Source organism: Phalacrocorax carbo, chromosome 15 (assembly GCF_963921805.1).
Source record: "Phalacrocorax carbo chromosome 15, bPhaCar2.1, whole genome shotgun sequence".
NCBI lineage: Eukaryota > Metazoa > Chordata > Aves > Suliformes > Phalacrocoracidae > Phalacrocorax > Phalacrocorax carbo.
In genome coordinates this window covers 15,168,465-15,195,738 of record NC_087527.1, presented here as the reverse complement: position 1 = coordinate 15,195,738, position 27,274 = coordinate 15,168,465, and the positions used below count along the sequence as shown (strand labels likewise).

General features: G+C 39.8%; 1 protein-coding gene across 1 annotated transcript; it reads right to left on the bottom strand.

Moving 5' to 3' along the window:
• Positions 1-615: 615 nt before the first annotated feature.
• On the bottom strand, positions 616-26,924 carry CHFR (checkpoint with forkhead and ring finger domains). Its single transcript, XM_064466520.1, has 18 exons — positions 26,828-26,924; positions 26,190-26,334; positions 24,015-24,114; positions 16,901-17,010; positions 14,436-14,495; positions 14,071-14,283; positions 12,893-13,108; positions 12,130-12,286; positions 11,766-11,920; positions 11,042-11,204; positions 10,010-10,152; positions 9,473-9,592; positions 9,068-9,151; positions 8,283-8,353; positions 7,197-7,284; positions 6,913-7,020; positions 5,745-5,817; positions 616-3,437 (listed from the first exon to the last, which is right to left on the bottom strand). The coding sequence occupies exons 2-18, from the start codon at positions 26,320-26,322 to the stop codon at positions 3,395-3,397; spliced, it is 2,037 nt and encodes a 678-aa protein (XP_064322590.1). The 5' UTR covers positions 26,323-26,334; positions 26,828-26,924; the 3' UTR covers positions 616-3,394.
• Positions 26,925-27,274: the final 350 nt, after the last annotated feature.

Sequence of the window (27,274 nt, the reverse complement as noted above, 5' to 3'; positions counted from 1 at the left end):
CTGGCGCGACTGTCTTCCACCTCAGGCAGAAAGGGACGCAGACAAGTGCTCCTGTTCACTCAGCAAGGGGAAAAAAGTTCTGTTCAGAAAAAATTCTATTAATAGTAGCCATTTTAAATCTTACCGCTTGGACAAACTGGATCATTGTAAAGATGAACACAACACGGCAATCATTCTCTCTAGCCTGCTGTTAAATCAGCAGTGGTATAACGCTTGTCACGTCAGCGCTTACGGTGTTGCAAGAAATTAAAGTAGCATCCACTTTTTTAAAAGTAGTAAACTTTTTTATTTACTAGCATCCTGAAGTCATCTTGGTGACAAAAATGAGTTCTATTTAATAGTTTCTCGCTTACATCATTTGTCATAAATCCTGTAGAGATATCGATGATCCTTTGAGATATCATTTGACACTTTTAAGGAAGTTTGAGAGAATTTCTTAGCGTGACACAAAAACCCATGCCATTTCCAGCTACTACAAGGATGACATTTGGTTGTAAAATCTCAGTGTTCAAATAACTAATAGCTTGCCCAAGCATTAGCAAGTGTTGCATACATCCATTTCTGCGGCGAGAGAATATGCCACAGAAGAAACAGAAACAGACAACTTCAGTGAATATCTTTTTTTTTTTTTTTAATTAATAACTTCTTAGTTCAGGAAAAAAATAAATCACAAAGAAGAGAACTGGAAGAACTACTCTCCACCTTCTTTATAAAAGAACTTTCTCAAAGAGAGAGACTATAGACCTTGTCCACCACTATGTCAAACCCTATCGTAATCACCTCGGTTTTCACAATGTCTATTCTACCACATTTCATGCTCAGCTTCCAAATATCTCTTATAAAGGAGGTGGGGGTGTGCTTTAGACAGGTTAAAAATATGCTGCACCTTTACAGTATTTAAACAATTACACCAAGCATAGTTCATACATTTATCACATTAACTATCACCTGGTAACCATACATTTAAAAAGGTCTAATGTATAGAGTATGTAATACCCATGACAGATACTCTTACTTACTTAAGAGCATATAAAGATCAAAGATCAGGATTTATTCACCCTCCCCATCTGCAAGTTAATTTCTCATCTCTTCCTGGTACAATATAAATGACAAAAAAGTCCCTTCATTCCATTGCACTACCGCAACCCTATATGCATAGAAAGGCAGATTAATTATCTGTGACAGGGAAAAGGAAGAGGGGTTCATAAAAGGGATTCGAAGAACCTCTACTGCACAGGTAGTTTCAACGTTAGCACGTGAGTTCTGTTGTTTGGGGTTTTCCCCCCCTTTTTTTTTTTTCTTAAAGTCACCTAATGCATCCCTACACAAACATAGCGTGAGTAAGTGCAAGCGAGGTTGTACATAGTACTGCAGACACATTATTCTTGACCAACCAAAAAAACTCAGCACAAGAGGCTTGAACACTAGCACAGCGACAAGTCTATGCTGAGAGCCCATCTGGGGTGTGGGAAGTGGTGAATGAGAACGCAAAGCACATTTCTGCATATAATGTGCAAAGGCTTGATCTCCGCAACCGCACTCGGTTTGCTACAAGCACAGCCAGAGATGAAAATGAGATCGAAAAACAGCTGGGAATGGTTGTCCTGAGAAGATACAATAACCATAAAAAAAAAAAAATTCTAAACATAAAATACAAATACAGAAGCAACAGAACATCGTTAATAATACTAAAAGACAGAAACACACTGTTGTTGTTAAAAGAAGTTTCAAGTATTATTCCAGATCCAATTTCAACCCTACTCACAGGAGAAAATGCCCAGAGATTAGGAAGAGAAGTCCACACCAAAATGTATTTTTAATAGCATGCGGGCATGGTCGACAGACCCATCCTTGCGACAGCTATTTTAAAAAATAAAAATCTAAACCAGCAATGCATCATTCTAATTCGCATTGATATGAAGATGTGCATTACTGGAAATAGTTGTTTAATTCACTGACACCAGTAGACACGATGTGCTGCATCATTTGTGCTCCATTATATCACAGGATATCGCGTGTACACTCTCTAACATCAAAGTATAAATCCTGCTCATAAAATAAGGCATACTTAAAACCAACATGGTATCTGCAGAGGTAATTCTGTATGCTGTCTTCTCATTCTGTTTCACTCTTCTAGGTACGATGAAAAAAGAAAAATTGGTCCCAGTCGAGCTCTGCCAACATTAGCTACAGATTGTGATGAAACAGATCAGACCAGATCAATTGGGAGGGGGCTGTGTTGGGATTCATTTGGTTTTTTAAGTGATGCTTGGGACGTTTCCTGAACGAGCTCTGCAGAAGGCATGAAAATAAAATCTACACGTTTTTAATGTCAGCGACACCAGTGCTCCCCTTCGTCATCCCTATCCCTACCCAGAAACGCCTCCATATTGCTACAATTTGTCCAAACTGAATTATTTTCTGTAAGATTGTTCCTTCCAGTAAAGCTGCTATATTCTGCTTTAAATTATAGCTTTTTCTACGTTTTCACCAGTGTATGCATGCTAGAGGACAGCTGCACGGCAGAGGTACATATTTAGCATACGGTATCAAACCAAAAAAGAAAAAAAAAAAGAACCAGTGTGTCCTACTGGCTGCTCTGTGTCAAACGCACTGTTTGGTCTTCTGATATAAAACACTACAGAAGTAATATTAGCAGGAGTCCGTTCTGCTTCAAGTATTACCCCAACTTTAAATGCGATTTTCAAATTCTTGTGCAATTATTTTTGTAATTTAATGTGAATAAAAACATCAACACGACTAAACTAAGAACAGAAACTGTACTCCTTCCGCTATAACACTGCACATGTGGTAGAAGCTTTAAGTTGAAACAGCTGTTTAATGGACGGAGGTGGGTTGTTTTTTTTTTAAAGTGAATATTAACATGGTTTCTAGCCCAAATGCAACGGGTAGCGACAAAATATCAGACTACCGCAAAATGCAGTTACAAATATACACCGACAATTTCCTTCTTAAATATTAATGGCTCTTGAAATACCCATCAGATACTTTTACAAAGCATTTCTATTTTAAGTCTAAGGATTTTTCTTAGTTTCTTCACAAGTAGTGCAAATACACTCCTTATTCTTAGGTCTTCCCAAGATATGGCTGGTTTTGGTGTGTGTAAATTCTGTTTGTGTTCTTCACTGAAGCGATACAGGGACACTGTGGTCGCGAGGCTGGAATGCAACACTTGCTGGACTTTCTTGGGAAAAAGAAGTCTACCTTATTCATGTACAGCTGTAAAATTCTACAAATTCAAAAGTTCACACCAGATTACCTGATGCAAAAGTTATTGATTCCCTGCTATGGGGGAACTGCGAAGACCCCCTGAACCTTAAACTGTAAAAGCAGTGTAACAGGTTTTCGTCCCCTTTCTACAGGCTACAAGTATTCAGTTCTTGAATCGTGTTTGTTCACAAATGTGATTGAATTTCCTGAAATTAAAAAAAAAACAAACAAACAAGAAGTATTAAAATGTAACAATGTTCTCAGAAGTCAGGCAACTAAAAGGAGTCAGCATCTTTCACAGGATATTTTAAATGTTAAACAGTTTAAAGCAGAATATTTACATGCTAACACATCTGTTTTCCAGAACCTGTTTAGATTATACTCCACCATGCTATCTGTAACAGGATTTTCAACATCTCTCCTGCCTAACCCTTGTTAGCTTCATTATGCACACAGAAAACCGGTTATTAAAGGCATTCCTCTATACTTCTGCATACTTCAAACCCAGAAGGCAATTAAAACAGGAATCAGCAAATTCATTTTGCCCTGTGAGACATTAGTAATTTTTAGTAGACAGCGTTACACAAGTCACTAGGAACTAGAATTAACCAGGCTAATACTTCATTTCAACACAAACACGTTCTTTCACTGGCTTAGACTCTTCTCCTGGAGAGAAAAAGAACTTTTTCTACTTCTGTATTATTTGGGTTTTATGGGAATGGCAAGCCTGTCTTCAAGAATTAAATAAGTAACACAATTTTGTACGGGGCACCTTCCAATTCTCAAAAACATCTCGCTAGCCATCCTTTGTGTTTCTCTGACTTGGGTTATGCGTTCCCTGATACATAACTGAAACAGGAGTTGGGGTGTTGAGTGTGTACATGCATAATATACAGGGGAACAGAGACCATGAATTTTCTCCCTCTTGCTGAATTAGATCAAGGACTAGAAAAAAACCTTGCTTACACAACCAAACTGCTTAGCAAAGCAGTTTAGCTCAATTAAAAAAAAATGTAGCTGGGTATCTAGGAGTGGTATGATGGGATTGTTTGCTTTTATGGATTTTAGGAACTAACCAGCAGCCAGTAAAGTTCTAGGAACAGCTAATGCTTGAAAGAAAAAAAAAGAAAAGAGAAAAAGGAGACTAAAAAAAGGAAAAAATCCCCGAGTCATTTCTATTCTAGATGGAATTATCCACCCCAATATCATCAAAGGCGTCTGGTGAGTACTTTGATACCGAATTAACTCTCCAGCATTTCAAAACAAAACCACCTCTGGGAACATAGACAGTCCCGTAATGTGAAGTTCCAGATAGCAGTGGTACTTTGAATTGCATCTGCAACTTAAACCCCAAATTATTTTTTAACATTATTTGGTAAAACCCTCTGAATTTGTAAGAGGCTGGAGATGAATATTTTACAAGTCTTTCTTATGATCTGCTTGCCTGAGCTGTACAGACTGACTATTTTCGACCCATAGTACCTGAAATATTAAAGGAATTATGCTAAGTGTGTATGTTCATTGCAGCATTAGAAAGATACTGCAGAATCTACTATTCATTAAAGCAATTTCTCATTAAGGGGTAACAGCTCCTCTATCTTAAATCGCACTGAGAATTTAGAGAATTATTCATAAAGCAAGACGGATTTTTCTACCCTCCCTGGAACCAGTTAGCTCTTAGGTAGATAATTTTTGTTTCATTTTACAAGTCTTAAGTATTTGTCTTTGCACACGTGCATCTTTCCATAAGAATGAAATCGCATTGGTTAACAGTGGCTTCGCTTTTTTTAAAATCAAGGACAGTGATTTTATTTTGGATGGACATTTCTCATGAATGACCAAATACCAGGAGTCCGTGTCCTCTAGATGTAGTAAAACACTTGAGAAGTAGATGGTTAATCTCTTTTCAGGCTTAGTATTTCATTTTCACCATATGCCAGATTGCTTGCGTCAGAAGCATAAGACCTAGAAACTCCTCCAAAACCAGGAACTGCTAAGCCACACCAGGTTCCTAACGTTCCTACATGCTCCAAACTTCTCTCGCCTCTCTTGTTGCAAATTATTCCCATCAATTTATCTCTTCAAAGCATGTTGCACACCACAAGAAGAGTCTCTCATATTTTCCAATGTAAATTGCTCATTATTGTATATACACAATGTTTTTAAGACACACCCAGACATGAGCAAATGAGGAGCTGCAGCAGTGGGACAAGAACAGGAACGAAGGGGGAGTTGTGGGTGGAAAATAGGACTCAAGAAGTGTCAGCAACAGGTTACATCAATTTACAAGCCCTAGCGGTGCCCTTCTGACAAGCACCAAGGGCTCATTACAAAGTTGTGTTAGAAACAAAAATGACAAAAAAAGAAACCAAACCAAAGCTCACCCAATTTTGCTTCTGCTGCAATAGTGTTATGCAATTTCTGGCACTTCAAACGTTGGTTTTGTTGCTGCTGGTTTTTTTTTTAGAAAAAGAAACAAACCCCCAAACCACTTTCTAAATCATATAACTTACATGGCATGATGTGCTTTGACCTGAGTTCGACAGTTGCGCCCCCAGTAGCAATCAGGACGTGATGTGACAGTCACTACAAAAAGAGCAAATGAAACGCTGCATTTATTATGAAAGACATTAAACAAGGCGATGTAGATTATTAAGCCACTTCTAATGGTGGTTACTCATCACAGCAGGCTTTGTAGAGAAACAAGACATGATTGGCAAGAAGCAACTGTAACTTATATTGGCTCACCTTGCTAGAAACAAAGCAAATGGTGAAGGACAAAAAATTTATTCTGAATGTTAGGCTGACGCAGACTTACACAGTGAAAGGATTTGGTTCTCAGTGCTGTCAACTGACATTTTACCGTTAGTTTAAATAGAGATGGACTTCACAGTTTAAGACACTGGCGTATGTCTAGATACATTTCCATTCAAAAGAAAAATCTGTTCATTTGGGTAGAGTTTGTTGCTTTCCCCCCACTTTTACATACATTATAACTCAACTGTCCAGCAGGCCATCATACTGAAATGCAAAGCAATACTAAGGAGAAAGAAAGTAGACAGACTGTCTCTCATTAGGCCCAGCAGCAGAAGCAGAGCTCTCAACAGTTAAAGACAGGGAGGCTGTTGCTGACAACAGGAACTAGAAGGACAAAAGTAAGATTTAAAAGTAGACTGTTGGAAGAGCTTCTGTTCCTGACAGATTTAGGATTGAAGGAGGCACAGTTGCTTGCATGCTATTTTATACTAAAACTGTAAATGCAAACAGATTTCGAATTAATTTATGAAACCATTCTTGTTCCTAGTTGAGTGCTGGTAAAATGTGAAATTGTTCAGGAGGAGCATCATTTTATGTATTTAAATGGGAAAATAAATTAAATGATAGCAACTAGTTCCTGTTGGCTATATTCTAGATTTCACTTAATCTTTTCACTATGCAGATACATTTATTCTACAGATGAGAAATCATACTGAAAGAAAAGATTTCATTAGGGAGTCTGACAATAACTATATGCAAACTTAGCAGCTGGCAAGTAAAGCAATCAGCATAAGATATTAGCCAGGCAAAGAGATTTGCACTGGGCTACATGAAGGTGCTAAAAACCCCGAAGGATACAAGGATAAAACCGACTTTAACTCTTTAAGTGACTTTTCCCCCCTTACTGTGTGAAGCGAACCCTACCTGGCAATTCAGCAACAGGAATATTCTGCCTGTACTGGTAGGCAAGTTCTCGAAAGCTGCGAAGGCCACAACAGTAGCAAAGCACTGTGTTCCCAGTAATTCTGTAATCTGGGGAGAAAAACCAGTTTGTACATACTGTCAGCGTAAGGCTTGAGAAATCAGATTTACCAAAAATGTCATGATGGCAATGGCTACGTACACAGAACTTCAAACCTCTTGATAATATTGCTGAGTTATATATAGACAAAGAGTTATACATGTACAAAAATGAACATAACACATACCTGACAACATAAAAACTCCTCTTTGAAGAGCTAAGAGACTTTCGTTTAACATATTTTTCCATGTCAAACCCCTGGATGCCAGGTAATCCTGAAAAGAGCAATTTAAGTGTTTACTCTAGAAAAATCTCCAACATTAAAGGCTGACCAAACCATTTACCCTTAAATATTCCCAAATCTAGATCTAACTAGGTTTTCAAAATGAGTTCATGCTGATTACAAGAAAAAAATTAAGTGTCTTTAACTTAATTAGCATGATACTTTCAGGTCACCAATAAAACCTTCCACTCAGTGTCCTTTTTTTTCCAGAAGATCCTCACTTTTGCCAAAAGAATGCAAATAAATTCATTTCAGCCACACTCTCATTTACCTAAAACCAAGATTTCATCCAGTTTACTTGATTTAGATAACCCCATTATGGTATGGACAAAATATTTCCCACGGATCCTAGTGTGAAAAGCAACTTGTCTGGGAAAAAATATTTAACAAGGCTTGTTTTCCTGCTCTATTTTTAGTGAATTATTTTTCTCTTAATTAATATTTTGGATGTTACACTTTAGACTGTAGCAACTGGCTTCCCTAAAAAAATACCTCAGACAAGTAAAATTCTTTTAAGCTTTAACGACCAAACGTATCTGAATTGCACAGTCTGTCTATCGGATATTTAAACTCAAATTCAGAAGTTACATCTAGAATTTTGGCCTTTGCAGTGCCTGTCAGACACGTTGGAGAAATGAAAAATCAGGATTGCATGAAAATGATTTTTTTTGTGTTGTTGTTAATAGAGTGGTACAGGAAGAGCTGATTCTAAGTGGGATGCATCTCCAGAATACGATGCCCTCTTATACAGGGACTGAAAGAGCCAAATTACCAACCTAAAATACTCCCAATCCAGACAAAGTAACTATAACTGGTCCAGCTGAACGTTTGGGGCTCATTAAATTTGCCTTTTAGAATCAGGTGCTGGAAGTGACGCAGTGCTGGCACTGTAACCGTTAGGCAGCACATCACTATCGTTTCATGAGCGAGTACATCTTAAACTTTGTACATTTATTATTGTGCATCATGCTTAATGATTTTTAACCATACCTTTAGGATATCTGACTCGTAGTGGTTGTTATTTAGGACTCCATCTAAGCACTTATCACCAAGATTTATTTCTAATCAGAACAAGAAGAAGAAAAGTTACTATTTCATCCCGCAACCCCATGGCCCCCACACATTTTCTGAAAGTTCTTCTGTTTCCTGAAATAAAGTGCACACTCACGTGAGCACCAAGTAAATGACTGCATTCAACATATGCTAAAGCATGTGATATATAACTTCCAGTGGCAAAGACAAGACATTGAGACTTTACAACTTCACCTTTAGACCACAAACACTACTACTAACCTGTACAAACTGAGTGCTGTTAAAGCACATTCCATTAGATTCAAACTGCAGCCAAGTCATTTCGACTGTTCTAATTTATTTAAAAAAAAAAAAAAGTCTAAACCCCTAATTTTCAGAGGTCTGCATGTTTGAGAGGGTAAAGTTCTTCTCTAATCAGTTAACATCAGCATTGATTCATACGATTCTCTTACTAGGCTGAAATAAACCATAATTCTTTTTATACAGGAAAGAATTGTGCTCAACAAGTGTAGTTTTCAAGCCCAATATAGTATGGAGACGAGACGTTAAATCCTCTTAAAGACAAGACACACACCACCCAAGAAGTTTTTATGTTTGTGATGTGAGGACCCAGCCTTTGTTTCCTTTTGCATGACTGTGCTACAAACTAATCTACTGTCTTCCTTAAATTACCTAAAGTTCAAGATAGACAGACATTATTGCAAAGTGAGCAGGCTGATAAGAAACGGATTATTCCACAATACCACAGAACGGTGCCAAACAGCCAAAACATGCCATCCGAGCACAGCCCCAGTATAAGTGACAGAAGGGTTGCAGACAAACTGTACCTGTAAAAGAACAAAGAAAAACGCTGTAAGGACCTGCACACAACAAAACAGTTATTGTTCTTATAAATCAATAACAATAGAGCCCTGATAAACTTGTTTAAAAAAAAAAAGTACAACTTTCTCATTTAAAATACATTCTGTAGAGGAATAATAGATTTTATAAAGGCAGATTCTTTCATGCTGACACTACAAGAGTCCAGACACACAATATTAAAATAAAGAACACTCTTCAAAGTAAACTTATTTTTAATTAAACTTAAGGAGAGATTTAGTTCTGTAGCTAAGACAAAAAAAAAACCACACAGAAAAGAGAGTACGCACATTGCTGAGGAGCAACATGAGGATTCTGTTCATGCTCTGCTCTTCGGTCAGGCATCGGCTGAAAGCAGCAGGTACATATTACATGGCTTCCTTGAGCAGGACACACATATTCCTGGACAGCTAGTTGAGTTAAAAAGAGAAAAAAAGAGGTTAGACCAAACAACGTACACAGTTGCAATCTGGACCAGGAATCTTAGTGAATATCAGCAACATAACAACCCGAAAGTAACAAGCAAGCAACAGAATTTTTACAAAGATTCTACAGAAGAGCAGAAAAATGGCATTGAGACTTCTAAACTACATATGTGTGCAAAATATTTCAATATGTAGAACAGCTTACGAACCATCAACCATCCGCAACCTAGTTTGGACAACCACAGAAAAACCACGGTCAAATCTCATGATATCTGCAAAGACACCTACGTGAAGGGGCGTTACTCCTGCGGTACTCTAAGAGTGAGCTTGCTTAGCTCACAACGGGTGTGTGAGCTGTAGTATTTTAGAATCACACTACCGAGAAGATTTCATGACACTGACCTGCAGGGAAGTTGGCAGATGTAGATGGCGCATCTCCCAGTGCTTGCATTCCTCCTGCTTCTGTCTCCTGGCCTGTGCCAGGCAGAGTTGGAACAGAGTGTCTTCGATACCCTGGGCACTGTCTGCATACTATATATGGTTGACTGAAAGAATAAAATAAGGTCATAGGAAATCACACCCAACAAATGCAAATATACCTCATATCCCTGTGCTAGACAGGGTTGGTCGTACTTTCAAAGTTTAAATTTGGAATTTCTTCATCCAGTAACATATGGAAGTTTACATAACTCAGCACCTCACAGCTGTGAAGACTGCTGTAGTTGTAACAGATAAAAACTTTGTATTTTGTAGTATTCCCCAAGTAGTTTTAAAAAAAAGAAAGAAGAGCAGTGTGACTACAAGTGAGATCAACAGGAAAGAGAGGAACAAAGCTGGAGTAATTATCTACATGAAGAATTCTGTTCCCCTCTACACACAGAGCAAAACATGTTTGCTGTTGGAAATAAAAAGGAGATATTTTGGTGCCTGGGAATCCCTAGGTCAAGCATCAGCTGTCTCAGTATCACACACCTGGCGAAAGCAGCATTCCAGACACATAAGAAAGCACAATCGTCGCAGCTGCACTCAGAGGGTCAGGGACTGCTTTATCTCCTGACAAGATATTAGCCAGAAACCTGTTTTCTCCTAAGGCAACAGCCAATTCGTAACTGGAAAAGGTAATTTCACATATCTCACATGAAGCTGTTGCACAATTCAGGATAGAACTGTTGGTCATAAATCTTGCTGGACTCCTAGGAAGTTCTAATTTTAATTATCTTTTTGTTGACTGCTCAGGGTTCACTAGGATGGCCCGTAGAATCACCAAAATAATTACTGGTAAGAACGAACTTACCTGAAAACAAAAATAAGGTTCATTCTGGCAGTGATCATGGACACTATCAACAATAACAGCATCTGTGAAACTAGCTCAGTTTGTGGGATTGTGCAGTCAAACATAAGTAAGTCTAATTCAGCGCAGAACTTGGGACATACCTGATATCTGAAGACTCACTATCTACATCTGACAATTCCAATAAATCTTCAGAACTTCCCTCCTCATCTGAAAAAGATCTCCGCACCTTAGGTTGCAACATGTCTTGAGTAATTTTGTTTCTGGCATCCATGCTACGTACATCATCTTCGTTACGACATTTATCTGGCGCGAGAAGCAAATTTAAATTTCAAGAGAAAATAACACCTTACATCCCTCATCCTCCCCTACTTTATTAACACAGTTACAACTATTTTGTTTTCATTTCCATAAAACTTATTTTTGGATAACAGAGTTCTAGAAGATGTAAGTTAAATCCCCCTGTTAATGGAAGTGTAGTATTGGGCAACTTAAGTTTTGTTTTCAAGAGTTAAATCCATATTCAAGTATATTTTTCAGCAGTATCTTTAGGTGGCCTGATCGGTCACTGTGCCCTATTTGATAAAACAGATATCCTTCTCATGATTAAGTAGCAAAATAGAATTAAGAATTCTTAGCACACTTGGTTATAGTATTAAATCACCTTCAATTCTCACCGAATATTTGAAATATTACAAGTTATTATGTCATATTAAATGCACCTGTTTTCTTACGGCCATATAAGAGAAAACAGCAGAGTCCTAAAACACACATAGAAATTCAATAGACGAGGGTTTGTGCATATATCATTTACACAGCTGATGTGCGAAACACCTCGGATTCTGCTACACACACTGTTCAACTTGCCTGGATGCTGAATCAGATAAGCTTCAACCAAGTTGTTCAATATGTGATTTTTACAAATACGTTCTACCGGACAACGACAAGTTGGACAGAGAGAGGATCTTTCCATCCATCCTGAGTAGCAGGCGGCACAGAAAGTATGCATACAAGGCTGCAAGCTGGGAACCACAAACATGAAATCAAAGAAAGAAATTGAGTCAAAACAAATCTTTTGTTTTTCAGACACATTCATAACACTCAAAAAACTGTTTAGCATTGATTTCACTATATCTATGGGGGGCAAGGGGACTCCAGACTTGTGAAAACCCTAAATAACCTGGCCTCCTCTTACAGTTGTCACTTCTATTATTCCCACCTGATTACGTACCTTACACAGTCATGCAGCAGTTCTTGGCAGATAATGCAAGTTAATGTTTCTTCCATCTTATCTGGTTTCACATTTGATGTTTTTGCATCTTCGGAGCCAATTTTAATTATACATTCACTTGGAGCCGCTGGTGAAAGATTTGGACAAGCATCTTCATCTACAAATACAGAAGATTCCAGAGTATGTTGTTTTTGGAGCTTTTAAAATGTTGTGGTTTTTTTATTTAAGTGCTTAAAAAGACCTGAAAGACATGCACTTATTCACTGTTCACTGGCAGTGGTCGCACTAAAGGTTCTTGCTATAGACGTAACAGCTTCTGCTACCGAAGCCATTATTTTCACTGGACCAGAAATCAAGTCAATAAGAAGCAAGAAACAAATTGAAGACGGACTCATGACAGCTGACCTGACTCAAAAGGGGGTGGGGGTGGGGTGGGGGGTGGTAGAACGAGAGGAGAGTTTTGCTTTTCTTATTTAATACGACACTAAAACGTAAAATAATGTGAGGAAGAAACAAGTTACCTATCCCCTACTAACATAATCTTTCAAGGCCTTCCAGGTTCGATATGCACGCATTCTGAATTTATTTCATATTAATAAAGAAAAATAAGCACAGATCCTTATGTTTCTGTTAATCTCACCAGGCTTCTGTGAAAAATGGACATAGCTTTAAGCTTCTAATTAAGTTTTTTAAACTAACTTTCAACAAGAACATTAAAATAGAACAGTGCAGGGTAAGTTGTGCGATACTGTAGTATACTAACCTCCTTTTAGTTTCTTCTTAGCAGGTTCCAAACCTTCTTCCTCTCCTGTCCTTTGAGAACCTGATTCTGCTTTTTCTTTGTCAGTGATTTCTGAAGTGATTGCAGAAGTTTCAGTATCCGTATCCAGCTTTTCGTGTTCGTCATGCAGTGCTCTTAGACACACAGATTCTAAGATGGGGAAAGCAGGCACAGGAGTGAAAACTGAGGATTGTGATCCTGTAAAATAAAAACAGAAACATGAACAGAGCTGCACACAGATATGGGACACGTGAACACACTGATGATGCACACACATGGTTCCAAACATCTGAACAGGAAAAAGTGGAGCAGAAAAGCAATGTCTGCATATGTATATTAAATGCATTCTGAGCCAATCTGACTAACTGGAAGACCTGGGGGGAGAAAACAAGCTATTAGTTGTGTAACCGTACTTAAAATCCCCATTCCTCTTTAAATTGTAGAGTATTTATTTATAAGACTATTATCCACACCAGGTCTTCCTGACAAAGATGCCAGGCAGAGGATTTATGCAATACTGACCATACGTAACAGGTCAGGATCACAGCAGAGGGCAAAGCTTTGTTTTCACAGCAGCATGTTTTTAAAAGTCCCAATGAACTGTTGACAAATGCCATTTTCTAGTCGGCCGTTCATGTTCCAGTTCTATTTTAAGAGTTACGCAGTATTGTGGCATTACACTTGCCAACATAATGCAAGATACTAGACTAGGGATCCACGAGGTATATTTTGGCCTTACAGCTCTAAGCAAGGGGAAGGGGACTGGTGATTGGCAGCAGTCACAGTGACAGCTAGAGTAGTTTCTTGGAGTGACTGCAGGAGCACTCGTATCTACTTTGTTATATGAGCCATACAGATTTGCTAAGTGTTCACCAGTGTTCCACTACACAACCATACTGTAAAGATAGAACAGTTTGGGATTTTTCTGCCCCTCTGAGCACAAGCAATTCTCACAATTGCCTTACTCATCCACCAGGATTTACCCTGCCTACTCATAGAGAGAAAGATAAAGTGCACACATCCACCTAGTATTTTTACCAGAACTTTACAAAGCCAATTCTAAAAACCTAGATTGGGGTAAGATATTAATCTGTTAAAATTCAAAACTGGACTAGCAGATGATGGGATATCAACCTTTAAATACTTGGCACAATTCTTACCAGATGTAGAAGGATTATCCTGCTGAACAGATGCAGACTCAATGAGAGAGGTAGAAGCAGCATTAAAGAGGTTAGATGTAGAAGTAGATGGCTGTGGTTCCTCATAGCAAGACTGAGTAGCTGACGGTGATGAGGTAATTTGGGTCTCATCATTACTTCTTCCCATACTTGAGGTATCTTTGGTCACATGGCATTGGTTTTCTACATTAACTTCTGCAGTTGGAAGGGGGGAAAGGAAAGAAAAAGATCTGTTGACAGTCACCACATCATGGCTTCAAAGTTCCAGGGAATCAAACTCTCTCAAGAGGGTTACATTAGTCATTGGAGCTTAGCTCCTCTTCATGGATCTTGAATTACTTCCTTACCTACTGATTCTTGAGTTGCATCATGTTTTGTGTTTAAGGATTCATAAAGATAAGCAACATCTGAAAGAGATTTAAAAATATTTATCAGAACCTTTAAACAAAAATTCACTAACCTTAATCTTATATAAACAACTTCTATTCACAGGTGGCTGCTTCCCCAAAGTGTCTGACAGTGGAAGAGGCAAATGAGGGGTCACCTCTCCAGTACAACATTAATACTCCTACTTAGGAGGCAATTAGGAACAGCACAGCAAGATCTTTTCTTCTCAGGAAACCAGGCAGAGCAGCTTTTGTGTGACGTTTAACTTGTGCCAGCCATGGAACCAGAGGCATAATCATTTCTCAAACCTAAAATCTGCTCTGTGTCAGAACAAACCGTATTTTTACTGATACTTGAAAGTTCTTTGAAGCAGCTTATTGTTTCTGAGCTCACGTCTCAACTTCTTCAGTTTTATTTCATTTCTTCGTGAGATACATGAACTCTCAAACATACAGACTAAGACATGCTGTAAGTTTCGTCCAGAAACTAGTTTAGTATCTATTAGTAAAATCAACTGGATAATATGCCTTTCTTCTCCATCTTACTTCAACCTAATACAGTTCCAAAGATTCCCCTAACTTGCTACTTGTTTTCACCTCCAGCCACCTAGAAGCAAATAAGACACTGTTGGTTTGTAGCAACCCTTCTTCTGATCAAAAGTTAGAGTATTGTCTCCTTCAGAACTACTCAGAACGGCCAAATAGGCATGCCAAATCTAAATTCTCTGTCTTTGAAGACGGAAAAGCTGAAAAAGCAAAACTGAAGGCTTGGTAATTCAAATACTTGTTAACCCAAACAGTAACGAACTGAATCACTGGTTTCTAAGTACCTGGAAAATTCTTGTTTCTCCAAGCAGCATCAACTGCAATAGTGCCATCTTAGAAAGAATTTGTGAGATAAACAAGCCATACAGGCAGACAAATAGAGCTTATCACTGCTTCTTGTAACATTTACATCAGACAGCATAAATCCGTCTGATCTGTCTGTATATGAATTAACAGCAACTTCACAAGGGAAGTATTTCAGTAGTGAGTATGTATGTATCTAGAATTTTTCAGATTAATGGTTCATATGTCTATTATTGTATGAAAATTGTAAATAGTCTTGTGTTTTATGTCAAATATCATGCTGTCAATGTATCTAATACTGCACCCTCCCACCTCCCAGCACATCCAATTATCTTCACAATAACAGGGGAACTTATGACCATACACAGTCTGTCTGTTCACCTTAAAGTTCCACTTCAGAGCTATCAAACACAGTAACGAGAATTAACATTTTAAAAGCCTCTTTCGCATACAGCCTTTTACAGAAAGCAGTGTTCTCTACTAAATTTTAAATATTACGTACTTCACACATAAGAGAAGAATTGCATTCTAAGGGACCGAGCAGTCAGCTGGTGCACAACAATACATATGTATTCCCTCTCTCCCTGCCACTTATCAAAGTTGAACCCTATCTGTTACTTCGCAAAAAGGAGTGATTACATTCTTTCTGTACATCTTTTCAGCCAGCATTGGATTTAATGGTCCTGTATAACTGAATGAAAAGAAACGGCATGAAATGAAAAGGTATGACACGAAAATTTTGCTGCCTCAATAGTTACCATTTCCCAAACTATTTATGAACACCTTTAAGACAGGTGACCACACAGATCATTCATTCAGTCTTTCATTAATTTTGTTCCATTGCAAAAAATAACATTTACACCTAAACCTTGGTCCCTGACCTCTATCCAGTTAACACATGAAAGAACGTTACTTCCTGGCCAACAATAGCTTGGCTTATTTAAAAAACCTCTGAGGAAGGACCCCCATTAATTTTTATTTAAAAACAAGCAAACAAAACCCCCCTTATTATGTTATTTCAATTGCATCATCCTGAAAAGAGTTATAGGTATGGGAGGCACAGTTCTTCTTTAAGACCACACAAATATTTTTCCAGGTTTCTGGAAAAATTCTACTTTCATTACAGGGCTTTCCCCATCTCCCCCCCCCCCCCATTTTGCCTCTTCCCTCTTTACAACAAAAAACCCAACACAAAACAAAACAAAAAGCTTTTGCAGCCTTTCCTTCTGGTGCCAAAAATTGCTTCAATGTGATATATAAAGTATCACTAACTACCCCAGCAATTTGACTTCTAAAATAAGCATTGGGCATGTGATCAGGACCTCATTAGTTACCATTCCATGCCTTAGTTCTTCCAAAACTACTGCTAGGCACACTTCAATTTCAGACAGTTGCTCAGACTTGTCCCTGCAAAAATTGGCACATCCATGACCTCTTCTAGAGAGACTTGGTTTTAAACGTTAGCAAATCATTTGTCTTAAAACTGAGTGATTCTTTTTTAATTGTACTGATATTTCTTTTCTCTCATGACTCAAAAAAAGACTAAGCATGCCATTTTAAAAATTTCATTTACTTACTGTTCTCTGGCTCATTTTTTCTGTAAACAACATAGATCACATCCCCAGTCTGTAAAGGGTATGTCTGCTTCTTAACCACTTTCAGTTTGTTAATTACTGTTCCATTAGTACTGTAAAGAGAAAGAAAAGAAAACTTAGCATAAATGTTTTCATATTTACATAGGAGAAGGAACAGAAAACACAAGATACTTTTAATTAAGAAAAACTGTTGGCTCTCAGAAAAAAAAAAGGACTAGGACTTCAAAGCTTATTTGCAGCTACTGGTAAAGAGGTGGTAGCTGACAGACAGACAAAAGCTCCCTGACATTTGGCCAATGTCTCAAAATAATTAGATGACTGTTTCTGTACAATAATCTCCATCCTTTAAGTATAAACCACGACAAGACAATAGGGGTTATATGCAAGAAGTCCTAGGTTATGTTCTCCAATTAACACCCAGAACCTCCTAAGAAATTCTGCATCGATGGAACTTTTCCTGTACAGTCTGGGATGCCATGCAGCATTAATTTTTCTCCTCTCTTGCTTCGAATAGTAAAACCCTAAAATTGTGAGGTTACTTAGACTGTTTGCAACTCAAAAGTGAGAAGTTAGTAAGGTGGAAAGAGAGTTACATATATTGAGTTATAAAGACAAGTTGGAATGAATTCTTTTGATATAAAGACTCCAAGGCTCATGGCAGAAATTAAACTGGGATAGAGGAAAACGCAGAGCATTGCTTATTAATGGAGGTATCTCCTTCGCTATGGGTGATGTTTTATACACAAACTATTAGTGTTTTATAACCGAGTCAAGTTATCCAAGTACTGAATAATTCCAGCTCAGTTGCAAAAAGCCTCTTTCAGGGCTGCAGCATTCTAGAATTTCAGACTTCTGCCATTCAAAATCTCAGCAATTAGTACCCAATATAAATGAACAGAAAATCTGCTTTTTCCCCTCGGCAGAGCAAGCTGCTGCATGAAATAACAGCAAACCTCTGCTGCCACCTCCTGGAAACCACCACTTGCGTGCCCAGGAGACAACACAGCCTTCCTCAAACAGACCAATTTCTCTCTAGAGCTGAGGCATGGTTATGTAGAAATAAGCACCTTCTCTTCTCATTATTTTTCTTTTGAAAAGCAACCTGGAAAAATTTTTTGTCTTTCAGTAAAATGAGCAGAAAAAGAAAACTAGAACTTGGTACTGTTGACCTTTCTGGACACAAAGTCAAAACCATTACATTAAAAAGTCACAAGGAAAAGCGAGCTCTTTTGAATCATACAGCAAGTCTTGATCGAGGTATCAGTTCTAGCTCTTACCTCTGCAACTGCTTTCACTATCTACATGCTTGAATCAACTAATCCAACATAAATAACATGAAAAAGAAGCTACTTTAAACATCAAGAAACAAACAAAACATCTTTGGGTCACATCGGTATTTGCTCTATTAAAGAATCTTCAAGCTGCTCCTATAAGCAAGAAAACTATTTTAAGCTTGCTTTTTACCTCAGGCATACAGATGCTGACTAGCCTGAAAGACACAAGCACCAAAGAACCAGCAGAACAGAGGTATCACTAAAAGAATGCCAATGTTTAACAATTAAGAGGGAAAAAGAATTTTAGTCAGTCTGTTAGAAACTATACTCTTTGTGACTTAACATTGACACTAGTGATACTATATTAAAAATACTATGTCAAAGCAAAAATTGCACCTCCTTCAATTGTCAGTAGACAATTCAAAAGAGACAGTAAAGCTTACAACAATCCCTGAAACCTCTCAGGGATCCTGTAACAAAACTAGGAAACATCAAATTTGACCTCCTTAGTTTTCCAGAAGGCAAAACAAAGTGCGCATCTCCCATGTGCTCCAAGTGTTTTAGACCTTCTTTTTTTATAAAACAGCTAAGCTCAAGTAACAAGAATTGTCTCTTACTGAGGTTTAGCTTCTACAGGCAATTCCTAGTCCCAATATTTCACCAGACATAGGGTAAAATGCCACAACAATGTATTTTATGAAGTTGCTAAAAAAGTCATCACACATCCAGTAACACTCGTGCTTGGTCTCACAAGGCAAGCTGCAGCAAGAGCTACCCAAGACCCCAAGTGTCACACTGACTACAAATAGCCAAATCTTTTCAGTTCTGCACAGTTATACAGACTTCAGTGCGAGCCGACTAATAAATTCCTCGGCATCCATGGACCCAAATGAAGTAGGAATAAACTGACACCACTTAACACAGAAAACCATTAGCTTTTCTTAAATACATTAACAAACTGCAGTAGTTGTATTTATACCTCAGCCAATAACCAAAAGGGTAAAAAAATATCCAACTACCCCAGATAATTGCATTACCCTCTCATTTCCAGTTTCAGGCCTTAGCATGAGGTGTGTAACAGGTACGATGACATATCAGATTAATGCTGTGCGTATTTTTTAAGCAGACACATGTGACATTTGTACATTCCTCTGATGTTTCAAATTAAAGTAAGGTCCCCAGAAAATGAGTAGAAAGTACAATGAGAATCCCAAATATAAACGCCATCCGTTAATATTGAATTGATACCAACTGGCTGTATAATTTTGGAGGAGGAGAAGAAAAACAGTACTAACAGATACAAATTGCCTGTGTTGTCAAACAATATCACAAAAGGTCCCAATGTCACTTTTCTAAAGAGTAGAAGAAAAAATAAGTCAGGCCTTGACTCAATTCCAATGTGGTTGATGACGTTACAGTTTGATTAATGAACTACACATTACCTTTACTTCCCAAACCCATCTGTTGTGCAGAAGCAATGTGAACAGCTACATTTCGCTCAGACAGGCTTATTTTTTAACTAAGTGAATGATCTATGTGTTGTAAGATACTTTGGTACGCTTCCAAGAAAAATGCCAATCTTACTTTTTAGTAATTACTAGTGTCCATCCAGGAAGAGAACGTGATTTATGGCAAAGCTTCTGGGTTAATAGTTTTAATAGTTATCTGCTATTTAAATGCACATTACCCTGAACACATTATAAGCTGAAATGAGTTTTGAATTCTATTAATTTACAGAATCCCTTCTGTGCTGTGTCATTCTCCATTCTTTTAATGTTCACAGAAACAGTTTTGACTAGTAGGGTGAGCAGAATTTCATAGAAGAAAGGACACCAGCGCCAACTGAAGATCAACCTCCGATTTACCCATGGAAAGCTAATATCTGGTTGCTGTCATGGGAGTATCAGCCTTGTGTAAATAGTTTCCTGCTCTGAAACATCATTTAGAATCATTTAAAAAAAAATTCCTAGAAGACAACAAGAGAAGGTCTTCATTAAAAAAAATTACCTTAGTTGCCTTTAAAATTCCTTTTTCAAAATGGAGAATCTTGCAATTGGTTTCACTTAAGGCAAGCCAACCACTGCCTCCACTGTGTTAGGTCAGCTTGCATAATTCGTTTTCTTGCAAGCAGTATAAAGCACCTAGTGCATGTTTTGGAAAGTAAAGCAGAAACATGCCCCAAAAAAGGGCGAGTCTGAATATTTTATTGTACTGGTTGCTAGTTCTTGGCTTTTCTTAATTCCAAACTTCTATTCACTTGATAATTTTGAGTTCTCTACACATTTTCTTTCACCTGCAAATTTATGGTAATTGTTTCCAAAGCAGATCCAAGATATGCTACCAGGGAAATCAAACCCAGTGTTGGCTGTCTACATGTATTCGATGATATTCTTTGGTATAGCTACAATACAGAAACAAAGTCCACTCAGTTCAACTGTCCCACACTAGCTGCCTCCTTCAATGCATTCCTCTTCACCAGAAAAATCTGAGCTTGACCACAGCAATGTTTCCAAACTGTTTTCCACTTCAGAGAAGAAAAAGCTGACAGTGCAGTATTTTTCTGGGACTCTGGGCATCTGTACTGCCAACTCAAACATTCAAAAATCTTCTTTCAGCCTGCTTGATTTTTTGGGACTCATCTGATACTAGGCACAAACACTGGAAGACCCAAGAGAACAGTCAGTCTTCTGGAAGTAGTCATATCAACTTCTTCAGTCTCTTGACTCAGCAAATGGTAGCCTCACTTCATACCAACTCACAGGCAAGCAGAACACATAAAGCATCTTATTCTTTTTTGTCAGATACATAGTAGTGCAACATGCATAAGCAGCTGATTGGTAGTACTCCACAGGCGCAGCCTTTCTGTTATACTGCTGTTGTAACAAGCCCCACCTTTTCTGAATACACCATACAGAAAATTAACTTTAATTTGGCTTTGCTAGTTTTCTGCTGGCTGCACCGTCTGCCTCGGGCATGTGTGTGTGAGGGGGGTGGGAGGGATGTGGAAAGGCAGGCAGGAATGTTTCTGCATCATTCACAATTTATTTAGCTTGTATTATTGTGACATTGGTCTAAACCAATTCCACCAGCCACATGCAAATAAAACTAGGGATGGTTTCTCAAGATTAGATTTACAGCTATGCTCCGAGATTGCCATGATAGTCAAACACGGCCTGATTTGTTGTTTGAAACATCTTGAAATGTGGGATAACGTTGGAGAATGACAATTCTAAGCCATTTCCTAGACATCTGAGATAGGCCTGATATTTCTCCCTAAAATTTAGCATTCCGTCCCACAGGTTCTGGGAGTATAAGCCCTCCAGGGATCCATCCTGGTTTTCTTCTCCACCTATAAGTGGAAAGGAAACATACCCTCTTCAAGCTTGCAGATGACACAAAAGCAGGGGCAGAGCTGGGCTGCCATTCAGAGGCACTTAGACAGGCTAGAGGAATGGGCTGATGGGAACGCCACCACATTCAACAAGGACAAACCCTAAGTTCTGCACCTGGCATGGAATAACCACCTGCAACAGGACAGGCTAGAAGCCAACCAGTGAGGGTTCTTGGTGGATCTTATGGCTAAGCATAAGATCATACACCTTGGACTTGTGCCTAGTCTTAAGTCAGCAGCATGCCCTGGCAGTGATGAAGGCCTACAGCACACTTGGCTGTATTAACAGGGGTGTAGTCAGAAACTCAAGTGAAGTAATTATTATTCCCCTTTACTTGGAACTCATTAGTACACATCTAAAATATTACACCTAGTTTTGGGTCGCCTAGTACAAGGAAGGTCTTGATACACTCGAGCAAGCCTAGCAGATAGCCACCGACACGGCCAGAGGGCTGGAGCACAAGACCTACAAGCTAAGGGGCTAAGGGAACTGGGCTTGTTTTGCCGGGGAGAAGGAGGCTTGGTGAGCAGGGGACCTAACAGCAGCCTTCCAGTACCTATGAAGAAGTTACAAAGAAGAGAGAGGGCCTTTCCTGAGGTGACAAAGATCATAAACCAAAACAAGGAGGATTCAAACAGATGCAAGGGGAAAAAAATCACTGTGAGGATAATTAAGGTCTGGATTAAGGGCATGGAGAAGCTACAGAATCTCTGTCCTTGGAGGTTTTCAAGGCCTGACTAGAGAAAGCCTAAACAACCTAGTCCAAAACCAGTGGTGGCCCATCTTTGACAGAGTTTGAACTGACTCTTCTGACCTGAATAATTCTACATGTTCTGTTTTCCTTGAGGAAATAAAAAGAAATCCATAGGCCATGTAAATATCTGGAGGTGAGTTCCTCACCCTGAAAAAGACTCCTTTTAATATCAATGTAGCTACTAATTGATCAAGAGACAGAACAGGAACAGAGATGCAAAAACTGTGCTGAAAGAAAAATATCAACTAAAGCTCATACATTCTGCCAGTGCCCCTCCCCAAAACATGCATGCCATTCGCTTAGACAGTTCAAAGGTTTTTCAGCATATTCTTGGAGGGATTTTTGTCAAAAGCTCAGCAGGTATTTGATACTAACCCTGAGCTACCAGAACAATATATTTAATTGCATTCTGGTATGTTGGAACAGGGATTCGGCATGATGCCCTTCAAAACCTCAAATGTGAGATTTCCTCTTTATATATGTCCATTGATATATTTTGAAGTGTCTTCTCTGTCTTTGGGTTATAAGCCTTCCAGACATGAAAAATGGGGAGAACTGGCAGAAAAGTATTATTTGTTTCTTTACTGACTGCAATAACCTGGCAGAAAAAGAATGTGGTTTACAGAAGCATTTTAAAATGTCACAGAGCTCTTGAAATGTAATAAACCAGAAGCTTTTGGCAATCTTATGACAAAAATTCCTGTCAAAAATGAAGCAGATGAAAATTTGAAGAGGGCTACAATCTCCTCCTAAGAAACACCCTTCCATTCAAATTCCCATCTCAAATCTTATAAAGAAAACTAGAAAATGAACTAAAATCCATTGAAAAACACTCACAACCCCTGCGGTGCTATTTGTACTCCCACAGTAGCCTTGGAACTCTACAGGAAGTAGCCTCACCACTATAGCAAGTTCACTGGCCTTCAGTATGTGAAGTAGTAGGTAATTAACTTCATATACTAAAAGTAGTTCCACCAGATTAACTTAGCTTTTTAACAGTAGTTCCAGTGAAGTATGTGCTTAGAACTACAGCTCTTCTTGTAGAAAGATATCACAGCCCTAACTTAATACAGAAAGGCCCAGAAAATAAGTTAATCATTCTGGTTAAACAAAAGAAACAAACCTGAAATATCAATAGTAGAAATCTAGCAAACATCTTTTATTATTAAGTTAGATTGAATAGGCTCTAGTCTCCATCTGACATGCCCACCACAACTGCTAGGCTACTACCGTACTTATGCTAAATAGACTACGGATATTCGGAATACCAGAAAGATGTGTAATAGGTACAGATTTTCACTCCACATCTCTTTTATGCTTTAAGATCATCACTGTAGGTGTTTTCTTCCCTACACAAGTGCCTGAAATGAGGCACACTCATGCTTAGAGCTTTGAAGAACGCTGGCATCACTTTTCCTCAAGTCTAAAGAAATATGCTACAGAACTATTACATCAACAGTCTTTTTCATCCAGTAGACTATAAATTCCTTTGTAGAGAAAATAATATTTAGAAAGAGCCAACACCCCCCCCCCCCCCCCCCAACCCTAGATGTAAAAGCAGGGAAAAAATGAAACAAAAGAGAGAAGGATTTCCTATTAATGCCTTGAGCAATACACAAGATTTTCCTTCACAGACTACAAAGAAGGTAAGAGTAGAAGTTCACAGAAGAACCAACCTTGTATCTTCCAATGACACTTGACCAGATTCTTCATCCACTATGATTTTACAGTGATCTCCAGACACCAACTTGTTGCCAGGGAAAGATAAGTCACAACCTTAAAAAGAAAGCAGATTTTTCCAGTGTGCTTAAAAATACACATTACACAGACAGATCAGCATTCTACATGGCTATAAATGCACAACAAACTGACTCATGTACATCTGCAATAGTTTCAAACTTCTACTGGCATATAGGCAGCAACACAGCCTAGTATGATACATAAATACAAGCGGTGAGATCGCTCCATGTGCTGATACAAGCTTATTTCAACCATTTCAAGACGTTTTGGTTCCCTTTTTTCCCCCCAATCCTAGCCCTTACAGCACAATTACTCTGTTCTAGAGCGGTAGAGATAAATCCACACATATCCGAAGTGTTCTATCTAATTCCTAGAGGCATCCATCACAGGCAACCCAGCTCTTTTCCCACATCATTGGAACACTGTTCCATGGGATTCAACTTCTGCTTCATTCTGGTATATTGGGGAGAAGTTGTAGGAACCAACAGCTGATAAATAAAAGAGTATCACTGTTCTATGTTCAAGTCTTTTTCTTTTGTTTGTTTTTAAATAGGAAAATTTTCCTCATCTCCGTTGACAGCACTATTACGTTAATAAAGCTGAAGGGAGATTAAAAATCCAGGACGAAGATTTAGGGACTTGCAGGAGCAGTGCAGTAACAAAGCTGACATGATAGAAACCTTCCCACGTACAACTCCAGGGCTCTGAGCAAATCTGGTATTTTCATTTCGCTTTAACATTGAATGTTCAAGATAACGCTCAAGGTTCCCCACTAATCTCTCTCACAAGTGACTCAAAGTCCTCCCTTACACAGAAGTTATAATTAACAAACAATTCACTTCCACCTATTCACGCTGCGGGTGTACCGTATCTCAGCCTGCAAGAACGTGTCCAGAAGGAAAGCAGTAGCCACTACACGTGCTGATGACAGGTTATCGCTAGCCTACTCCTAACATTCAAGGAGCAAACAACAGCTGCAGAGTTCACTGTTGCCACACAACTTGTGATATTAGGAAGACCACTGAAACGGAGTAGACTAAATTCTATTCAGGAACATGCCAACACTTCCATCCTATTCTACAGAGTTAAGACTTTCATACGGGAGCAGGAAGGACAAAATGCTGTGAACAAGCATTTCTAATGCTCCTGAAGATTTTCTAAGTAATTCTTACGACCCAAAGTTTGGTATTCTTGTAACCACACATTTTATTAATCCAGTAGCAAATCCTTAAGGAAGCAATAAAACACGCAAAAATACATCTCTTTTTCTGCAAGATAACCCTCAACTAGATCTCATTTGAAGAATTTACCTACAGCTTAGATAACGATAAGCAACCTAAATGTGTATTACCAAATGTAAATATGCAAAACATTTTTCCTACAATACATTATCTGAATTTCTCACACAGCTATAGCATCTAGTATGCATGTCCAAGGCTATTTACAGAATGTAACTGGCCAAACAGCCTGAACTGATGAACAAGAAACTTAAAAGTTAGCACTGTCAGGGCAGAGTAAAGAAATTAAAATACTGTGGCCATTGCTTTAAATACAGTAAGCACGAAATCAATTAAAATAAAGGCGAGTAGTAAAAGCCCTAGAGTCTGGGAATAAAGTTTTCAAACCCATTCTCAGAGAAACTTTCAGTACTTGTTGGCAATCTTTATATGGCCAGAAAAATTAAGAGCTTTTATGTGGGCATTTTCTTTTCGGTGAAGCACAAGGATTTCGCATTGCAGTTCCAACTTATTTTAACCACAGAAACAAAATGAGAATGTAAACAGGACCGATACGCAGAAACTCTTCTGGATCAACAACCGTTCGCTCTTATTTGTACAAACAGTCACAGACAACCTAAAAAGCATATTCGCTTTTAAATGTGCACACGTCACAAGTTGGTAAAAAAGAAAAGGTCATCGTAAAACTTCCTTTTCACGCAGAGCCAAGAGGCAAATTAGGAATAAGGGACTGCCTGGCAAACGCCTCCAACAGCTGAAAGCCCCAAACCCAACTCATTTCAGTCCACCTTCCAATGTCTGAAAGGCCAGGAGGGGGGATCGCTGCCATCCCCAAATGCAGCCCCGTGCCAGGGCAGTGTGTCCCTGTCCCACCTTTCTTCCGACCAATTGTCCATTCTCTTTTCAGCAGCAAGACGTGCGGCTCTGCCTCCTCAGCACCCAGCCGGATCAGCTTCCCCCAGGGCTGCTGCTGCTGGCTCTGCTCGCCTCCTTCCGAGCGCTCCATTTGGATTCACATCTGACAAAAACAAACAAAGCGAACCCAAACCCCACCATCACACAGCACCCGGGGCGGGGCGGGGGGCTCGCTGGGGACCGGCAGCCCCCTCTCCCTCCCGAGGGCCGGGCCCCGCAGCCCCTCAACACGCCCGGGGGCTCCCCCGGCCCCTGCCCTGCCCGCTTCCTTTTGTGTGGAGCCGCAACGCCCTCCGCCTCGGCCACTCGGCCCCCCGCAGCCCGCCACCCCCCTTCCCTTCGCCCCCACCCCTCAGGGCCGCTCCCCGCCTGAGGTGGGGCGGGCTGGGGCGGGCTGGGGCGGCCGGCCTCCCTCCCTCCCGCTGCTCACTTCTCTCCCCAACTTTCCGCCCCCCGCGGGCCCCGCTCCCCCGGCGGCGAGGGGCGGCGGGGTGAGGGATGGACGGAGGGCAGGGGGTGCCGCTGCCCCCGGCGCCCCCCAGCCCGGCGCCCCCCGCTCCGCCCGGCGTCCCCCCCTCCCCCCCGCCGGCCCTTACACCCCGTCCCGCGGCCCAGGCGGCTCCTGTCAACAGACATTGCCACCATCAGCTGATCAGCGCTGGGCGGGGCCAGCCCTGCCATTGGAGGCGGCGCACGGCGGCCATAGAGAACGCACCGTGGGGAGAGGCGGACCTTCCGGCGCTCACCACCGAGCCGGGCGAGCTAGAGCGTCGCGTTTTCCGGCGAGGCCGCGGCGCCTCGTGCTACATAGGGAAAAGCGAGGGTTGGGCGCCGGAGACGCCTCAGCGGACATTTTGGGTGCGGGCCGGCTCGCAGGCGGGACAAGGCGCCTGCCGCCATCTTTGTTGCGGGCGGATCGAGCGCCTCACGGCGAGGTGTTTGTGGCAGCAGCCGGCGGAGCCCGTTTAATCGGTCATATATAGTGAAAAAAATGTAGTTTAACTCTTCGATATTGAGGAGTTATTAGTTTGCCAGCAGCGGCT